The sequence below is a fragment of the Vigna radiata genome, chromosome 1 (genome assembly GCF_000741045.1).
Source record: "Vigna radiata var. radiata cultivar VC1973A chromosome 1, Vradiata_ver6, whole genome shotgun sequence".
Lineage (NCBI taxonomy): Eukaryota > Viridiplantae > Streptophyta > Magnoliopsida > Fabales > Fabaceae > Vigna > Vigna radiata.
Genome location: NC_028351.1, coordinates 14,661,474 through 14,670,692, shown reverse-complemented (window position 1 = coordinate 14,670,692; position 9,219 = coordinate 14,661,474). Strand labels below are relative to the sequence as shown.

The following is a 9,219-nucleotide window of genomic DNA, read 5'->3' as shown; positions in this document are numbered from 1 at the left end:
CACCAAATCACCAAAAGTTTAAATTTTAGTTTGCTCCATAATATAAGTTTCACCCTTATTTAATTTGATCGAATAAAGTGATATTATTATTATCTTTGGAAGACATTCACCAACTGTAAACTAACACCAAAGCTAACTCCTGACAAAAACAATTACTAACAGTTATGGCTTCTAACTGCCACCCTTTACCTCTTAACTTCCTTTACCCTAAGAATCATTCTCTATATATATTTCCATCGTTTGCACCCTCCCTCCTCACAACCCCACCAGGAAACTTCTCACTCAACAGCATACCCTAAAAAATGCTGCACCATTTCAACATGAACATCTTGTTCACGTTCCTTTTAGCTGTCGGCACAGCATGTTTCTACGTCCCTGAGTTAAAACAACGAGGTTCGATCATAATAGCATCATGCATGGCCATGGCAATGCTATACCACTTTTTAATGAAGCGACCCTGCAAAGTTTACTTGGTGGACTTTGCATGCTTCAAGCCAAGCGTGGCGTGCCTTTGCTCCAAGGAAACGTTGCTGGACAGAGCCAAGCGCGTGGGGTTTCTCTCCGACGAAAACTACAAGCTCGTGACCAAGATTCTCGACAGGTCTGGCTTGGGACCGTGGACCTATGTTCCAGAGGGGCTGTTGGCGATTCCGCCAAAGCTAACCTTGGACGAGGCTAGGAAGGAAACCGACACGGTGCTCTTCGGAGCTGTTGACGAGCTTTTGGAAAAAACTGGGATTGAAGCGAAGGACATAGGGATACTTATTGTGAATTGTTGCTTGTTCAATCCCACACCGTCCTTGTCTGACTCCATTATCAATCGGTACAAGCTTCGAGGGAACATTCTGGCCTATAATCTCAGTGGCATGGGATGCAGTGCAGGGGTTCTTGCTGTTGACTTTGCCAAACAACTCCTTCAGGTTCTAGCTTATCATTCATTCATGCTCATTAATTTTCATGTCTTGTCTTAGATATTTTGCAGATTTTGTTCCATATTTGTAGTTTCATATCATGCTAAATGTAGATAATAATAATTAACCTGAAACTAAAACGGTTGAAAAGTGATTTTAAATTTATCTCAAATACAGTAAAATAAAAATGTCTAAAATATTATTAAGATAGTTTTAATCACTCTAATATTATATTAGAAATTAAATTTTAAACCTAATTCAATCTCATAAAATAAATTTTAAAAATAAAATTTTGCATCTCACTTATTTATTAAAAATTAACTTTATTTTTAATGGAGATTTCCAACAACATGTTTGAATCATTTCAATTTTTCACACAGTATCAAACTAAAGACACTTTTAATATTTTTGAAGAGAAAATAGACAGACCGGTTGTTTGAAAGTTTTACCACTAAATATAAGACCAAATATAATATATAAAACGTTATCATATAAATTTAATTTATTTTGAACTGAATTAACTTAAAAATCACTTTTTAATACTATACGAAAAGAAATACACCGGTCTAATTTTATAATACTTCTCATAAATACTCTGTTAATACTTCAAAATTATAATTATTATTAAATTATTGAATAAGATGGAAATCTACAATTTCCAAAATTCGAACAAAATAAAAATAAAAAGCGTGTTAAAAATCTGTTTTTTATACATCATTTTTCATGCATAAAGTATTGTATTAACATTATTATTCCAAAATAATATATGAAAAATTAAACAATACAAATGCTTATTTAATTTTGATATTTTTTACCATATATTATATTAGGTAATAATCTATTTTAAGTCATATCTCCAACTTTTATCACAATAGGTCTAAAATATATTCATCAACAATGTGCATATCCTCCAAAATTTGTACGAAAAACTATCACATTTTGCCCCAACTCAAACATTTTAGATCTCCTTTTTCTAACACTATTTTTTCCACATTTTTCCTCTTTCTATTTATTTTCAACTGTATATCATTAATTGCATCTCTTATATCTGTTTCTCCATTAATGGGGAAAATCACAACACTTTGTTGTGTTTTTTTGATTCCTCTGCAACATATTGTTTTGTACTTGCACTGCATGTGCCCAACATAAATAATTTATGCATTTAAAAATGTAGTTTTTTGTTTCTCTCCAAAATGTTAGATTGAAAGAGACATAAAAAAGAAGAGAGTAATAAATTGGAAAATATTATTTTTAAATCATTTATACTGTTTAACAACTCCTTCTAGAGATATTTTGATTATTAAAAACATAACTTCCATTTTTGTAAAAAAAAAAAAAGAGAATGAAAGAAAAATAATAAATATACAATATATGTAAAAATTTATCTCTATTTGTAATTCATATAGCAGATATTTTTCATTTGTGAATATAATTCTGTATGAAAAGTTAAGAGTGTCAAATACAGTATACCAGGTTTCATGTAGCAGCTACGTGAATCGGTTGGGTGGGCCCACGTTTTATGTCATCGGATAAAGTGCCATCAGCAGTTCATAGTTCACTGAGAACCGTTTTATTTTTTATAGAAAAGAAATTTTAACAACTTTCTGTTTATTTCACGGTTATTAGTTTATTTTAAATATATGAATCAATAAAATAAAATAATAATACATAATTTATTATTAAAACATAATGATATTATAAAATATATATGAAAAACCCGTATAAGTAAATATTAAAATATCATGAATGCTAATTATTGTCATAAAACTAAAAGGAAAATATCTCTATATTGTATACTTTTATAAGAAAAAAATCAAAAACATGTTAGCAAAAGATATCTCTAGGAGTTAGGAATGAAAATAAAATGAGGTTTGTTTGTAGGGTAGAGATGGTTACCCACCCTATCTTATCATAAAAGCTCATAGTCCATTCAAAAAGGCATTTAAACCTTGTGCCCTGAAAATTTAATGCCCACATGAGCCCTATTTGATGATCATATGAATTTTAAGGCCGAAAGATTTTTCAAACCAAACTTGCTACAGCGTCAGACATTAATTAAAGAAACAAAAATTCAGAAATTAATTGATGTTTAGATATATTAGGAAACATATTACTAAAAAAAAATAAAAGTGGTTAAAACTTGTTGATACCTAAAATAAAATATAAATGTGTATTTTATTTATAAATAAAAGGAAAGCAGAAATGAGGTGTAATTTCATATTTATCACTCAACAATTTCATATTAGGTCAGAAATTCTCCTTTACTTGCATTGAGGAAGATTAAAATATTTAAAAGTAAATAACCAAACCAAAATAAACAAAAAAAAAAATATTCAAAATTTTAAAAGGTGAAACTATAGAGAAATTGATTCGCTCTAATTTATTTCACTATTTTTTTATTAAGGATTTTTTATTTTTATTTTTTATTTTCATGATGCCATGCCTATTTTGTCAGCATTGTGATTAATTATTTTGGATCTACACGTATAATTTCTCTAGGCGGCATTTGCGCTGTTTGTATAGTGTTCTGTGTGAACATTTACATTGCTCGTGGGTGGGGCCAAAAAGTAAACATAAAAAGTTAGCTTTGGGAGTATTATGATGAAATTGAGTGATCAGGATCAATACTGTGAGTAGTTGTACGATGAGATTAACTTGCTTTTTAAAGATGTGGGGCCATTTACTTTTGTGGATGAAACCTAGACCACTGTAGACCCATCTTTAATGGAATACTGGTAATGTTTACCGGGTATCAAAGTGGGTCGCTGATATCACACAAAGTTAAAATAATCATTTTTATAGATATATCTAACAAAAGTAGATCAATAACTCATAGAATTAATATCGTAACAGAGATGCACAGACTTAAAAATAAAGAAAAATTATTAATTAATTTTTTATATAAATAATTTCGAAAAAAACATTTTTATATAAATTAATTATATTAATTTTGCGGTATTTTTTATTTGCAGGCACACCCGAACTCGTACGCGCTGGTTCTGAGCACGGAAAATGAGATATCGAGCATGTACTGGGGCAACAACCCGTCGATGCTGCTGGTGAACTGTCTCTTCCGCATGGGCGGATCTGCGGCGCTACTCTCGAGTCACCCGTCGGACCGGCGCCGCGCAAAGTACCAGCTCCTCCACACACTCCGAACGCACGTAGGCGCCGATGACAACAGCTACAGCTGTGTCTTCCAGGAGGAGGACGAGGAGAATAAGGTGGGTGTGTCGCTCTCTAAAGAGCTGATGAACGTGGCACGCGACGCCCTGAAAGTGCACATCACGTCGCTGGGGCCTTTGGTCCTCCCACTCTCGGAAAAGATAAAGTTCTTATCAAACCTAATCGAGAGGAAGGTGCTGAAGACGAAGATCGAGTCCTACATGCCCAACTTCAAGCTTGCCTTCGAGCACTTCTGCATCCACACGGGAGGGAGAGCTGTGCTGGACCGCATGCAAAAGAGTTTGGAGCTCGAAGACTGGCACATGGAACCTTCTAGAATGACCCTGTACAGGTTCGGAAACACTTCTTCCAGTTCCGTGTGGTACGAGTTGGCGTATTGTGAGGGAAAGGGAAGGGTGAAAAAGGGTGATAGGGTGTGGCAGATGGCGTTTGGGTCGGGATTCAAGTGCAACACTGCGGTCTGGCTTGCCTTGAACACCATCGACGTTGGATCCTGCAGGAGCGCGTGGAAGGATGAGATTGGTAATTTTCCTGTGAAGATTGATCCTCTCCCCGTCAAGACTAACAAATAATGCATTATGGTTTCGGTTGTTCGTTTGTTCTGCTGTTAAGGTTTTCGATTCACATGCATGTGTGTTGTCTGGTTAAGGGAAGAAGAAGAAGAATTATGTAGTTGGTAATTTCTCTAGCTTCGTTTCATGGCCAACTACTTTTGGCCTTTGCATCTTGTACCCGTCATATTTCCAGAGACCCATCTTATAGTTATATATATATATATTCCTTAATATTAATCTAATGTTTAACCAATTTATTAAACTTTAATCCTTTTATTATAATTATTATCATTATTATTATTATTAAAAATTTTAAGGTTAATTTAAAATGACCTTTTACTTTATAATTTTATTGTTGAATTAGATGGTATTTACGAGTGCGTGAAAATTGCAGCAGGAGCCTATAGGTATAGATGCAGTGGGTGAGAGCATACATTAATAGTAATTTGGAGGTGTGGCGAAGGGATGTGAGTGCATATGTGAAGTGATTGATGTGTTGGTCAGGAATGGGTAGCATGGAAAGTAGGAAGAAAAAAAAAAATTAATAATTTTTTAAATTATTTTATTAATTTATTTGAATTTATATTTAAAAAGTATATCGATATGTCTTCAAATAAATTGTAAAAAAAATTACTAAAAATAATTTTTCCAAAAAAAAGATACAAGAAAAGATCAAGAAAGATAGATTTACTTACTTTTTACTGTTACAGTTTTGTTGCATATTGTGAATTAATATATTTTTTATGTAAAATACTTGAAAAAAACTGCTTTTTCATCTGAACAGGTGCAAATAGATAATTAATAAAACTGTTCTAATAACCTTCAATTTTGTGAAAAATCTTTGTAGAAAATGAATCATAGATTTTTACTTTAATCTGTCTTCGACCTGCCCGAAATCCAAAGAAAGATTGGCTCGTAGGGCTTAATTCTGCCCCAGGCTTCTTTCCAGGTACTGCATACGTAGTGAGATTGCCAACCTAACCTATTCGTTCCAAGGATTGGAAGAATTCTAATAAAAAGATGGAAGATAATATTTTAACAATTTTTTAAGACATATAATTATTTTATTAATCTGTTTGAGTTTATATTTAAAAAAATATTTAAAATGACTAATCATAAACTGTTATGTTCTCAGAAAATTGTAAAAAAAATGTTCTTAAACATACTTTTTCTTAAAAAGATTAGGATAATTCATTTCAATCGTCTCTCCATGACTGTGGACTTTAACTGAAGTTTGTCTTGTACCTTTGTTAATATATATTGAAGTACCTGTATTATTTGGTTTCATTATATTGTGTATTACACAATTACCCTGTGCGTAAATGAGATAGGCTGTACAAGATTGAAATTCTTAGTAAAACAATTGTTGATTTTGTATTTAGTTTTAATGCATTAATTTAACTAAACCATATATGTATTGTTATTATATTTAAACATCTTTTTAATATAGTTTTAACCTATCAATAAAAATTTACTAAACATGTATTTTTACTTAGTTGTTTAATTATGTTTTCAACATTAAACTAATTTTTTCGTACTTAATTTCATACTAGTGAATATAATTTAATAATACAATACTTGACTGTATATCATATAATTGTGAATATATAAATTACAAAAATAAATAATCTCATTAAAATATAAAATAATATTTAGTTGAATAAGATACAAAGATAAAGTTTATTATAAATTTTTTTTTAATATCCACTTCTTTTTTCATGTTTTTTCACTTTAACTCAAAAGCATGACTAATCTTTCTTGTAATTTTGTGAAGGATACCCAGTGAATAAGAGAACACATTCCTCATATCATATGCAAAGTCATCAACTTTTGAATACTCCATCTTTTTTTAGCTTTAACTCAATACCCTGCAAACTCATTATCTTTTTGTTTTGCTCATTTTTTCTTTAAAACTCATGCATCTTTTCCCACCATCAAACGCTTCATCATTGTCCAACACTGCATCTTTTTGCAATTGTCCATTCTCATTGCATTTTCTACCTTTTGTTTTCTTTCTCTTTTCTTCCACTCTTTTTTGCACCATTTCCTTGTTGTTTCTCTTGTCACAATCATCGTACCTAATTTTTTCATTACTTTCACAAGAATTTGATTGGCTTTTCACATCAATCCATATGGCTTCAGCATAATATCCCTTTTTATTCTTCAATTCGCACACTCCTTCACGATTCCTAAGACGTGAAGTATAAATTTTTATAATTAGTTTTTTTTCGAGATTGTTGTGTTTCTTCCATGAAGAGAATCAATATAGAAAATAAACAAAGAATGTATGATGAGAACTCTAAATGTTGAAAACTATCAGTGAACAACAACTATAAACTATCCTTGAGTTATTATATAAAGATTTAGATATATAAATATATTTACAAAAATCATATTAACTACATATATTATATATTAAAATCTACTTTATGATAAATGATAGAAAATTAAACCTTTAAATCATTCATTATATCTGATCTAATATAATTTTAGTAGATATTTCGAATATTTAGTTAAATGATATTCAAATATAAAATAACTATATCTTATTTAAATAATTATCTTAACAAATCTTAATTAATTATATCATCTAGTTAATAACTTAAAAAATAGATTCAGTTATTATCTTTTCCATCAATCTTTTGAATAATTAAATCATATTTAAAATATTATTTTATCTAGTAAATTCTAGTTTAACAAGATATAATTACTTTTAATGATTATCTTAGAAATTATATTCAATTATTTTTTGTGTAACAAATTTTGTATATTTTTATAAAAACATAATACTTTTATTAGTTTTCACAAATAATTTTCTTATTTAAATAGATATAAATTAACTATAATTTATTTAAATAATTATTTTATCTAAATGAATATAACTTAACTATATCTTAGATAAATATTTATCCTATCAATATAGTAACCTATATAGTTAGTATATCATTTAACTAATGTAAAATAGATCAAGTAATTATCTTTCCCAACAATTTTTTTATAATTAAGTCATATTAAAAATATAATTTCATGTAGTAAAATTTATTTTATTAAGATATACTGTGATAATTTTATTTCATCATTATCTTACGAATATTATTTAATTATTTTTATTTCATTCACCTGTTTAAAAAAATAAATTTATTCTTTCATTAATATATTTCAGTTTTTTTCTCTTAACATATCATTGTTCTCGTTTGTTTTCGGTAAAATTTTATTTATTGAGGCTTAGTTATTTCTCTAATTTCTGTTTTTTTTAAATTTTGGTCAACTTAAAATACGTTTTATTTTTTTAGAACTTTATTAAAAATTTTAATGCCCTTAATAAAATGAGAAGAGAAAAAATATGTTAATATTTTTTAAAAAGTTCATAACTTAAATATATCTACATAATATAATGATAATCATATTAAAAATTACATTAAAAACTCATTTTATAAATTACACAAACCAATATTAAATTACAATGATCTAACAATAATACTTTTAATTAAAACACATGTACCTAATTAGATTATCATATTAAAAACTTTACATAAAACAATGTAAAAGTCATTCTAGAAAGTATGTGAACGAATATTAAATTAAAATAATATAAAACATAATATTTTTAATTATAATATACTAAAATAACTTTATAACTTTTTAATTCAATCTTATTTCTATTTAATGCTATTTTTGAAATTCATTTAAATATAATTAGTTTACTGTTTTTACACAGTCTTATTACATAGATAACTGAAAAAAGAATCATAAAGTGATATTCAAATAATAAAAGATATAGATTAAAAAACTTATATAAATATATATATATATATATGTTTGTTAACACGCGTACGCCTGTTTTTGAGTACGTTTTAACAATGTGTACCAGATTATAGTACACAAAAGTATCCTCATTTACCATGGAATCTAAGTTTTAAGGTCAAGGATGTTTAAATAATTTTCATTCTCAAAACTAAACAAAAAAAACAAAAAAATCCCAAATCCTTACTCACTCCCCTCATCCCTCTCAACCATTTCTGTTTCATCTCTTTCACTCCCTCCAACATTTTTTTCTCTGTCATCCTTACTGTTGTCCCAATTAAAAAAAAAATTAGAAACCCTTGCCATACCAAAAGAGAAAGGAAAAAGAAACACAAAGGAAAAAGGACAATAGAGGGAAATATCTTATTCTTTACAAATATAATAAAATGTTGTGTAGATGTGTAAATGATGTATGAAAATTTAATTGATTTATGAAGGTTTTATTTACATAATTTAATTTAAAAATGAAATTTAATAATAATAAGGGAAAATATATAACACATCCTCTAAATGAACGAACAGAGCAAGAGCAACAAATTATGATGTTGCGGGTTGTTGTGTGTGGCTGAGGGAGAATATGGAGAGGAAAGAGAAACAAATTGGATAAGTGATGAAGGTGGATTAGGGTTAGACAAGGGTTTCTGATTTTTTTTTTTTCAATTGGGGCAAATGATAGAGAAAATGTTGGAGTGAGAGATGAAAGAGAAAGGGTTGAGAGGAATCAGGGGGTTAGTAAGAGTTTAGGGTTTCTTTTTTTTTTTTTT

General features: G+C 28.8%; 1 protein-coding gene across 1 annotated transcript; it reads left to right on the top strand.

Moving 5' to 3' along the window:
• Nucleotides 1-241: 241 nt before the first annotated feature.
• Nucleotides 242-4,913, top strand: LOC106763681 (3-ketoacyl-CoA synthase 20). The gene is made up of 2 exons (XM_014647848.2): nt 242-920; nt 3,884-4,913. The coding sequence occupies exons 1-2, from the start codon at nt 303-305 to the stop codon at nt 4,667-4,669; spliced, it is 1,404 nt and encodes a 467-aa protein (XP_014503334.1). The 5' UTR covers nt 242-302; the 3' UTR covers nt 4,670-4,913.
• The last annotated feature ends 4,306 nt before the right edge of the window (nt 4,914-9,219 follow it).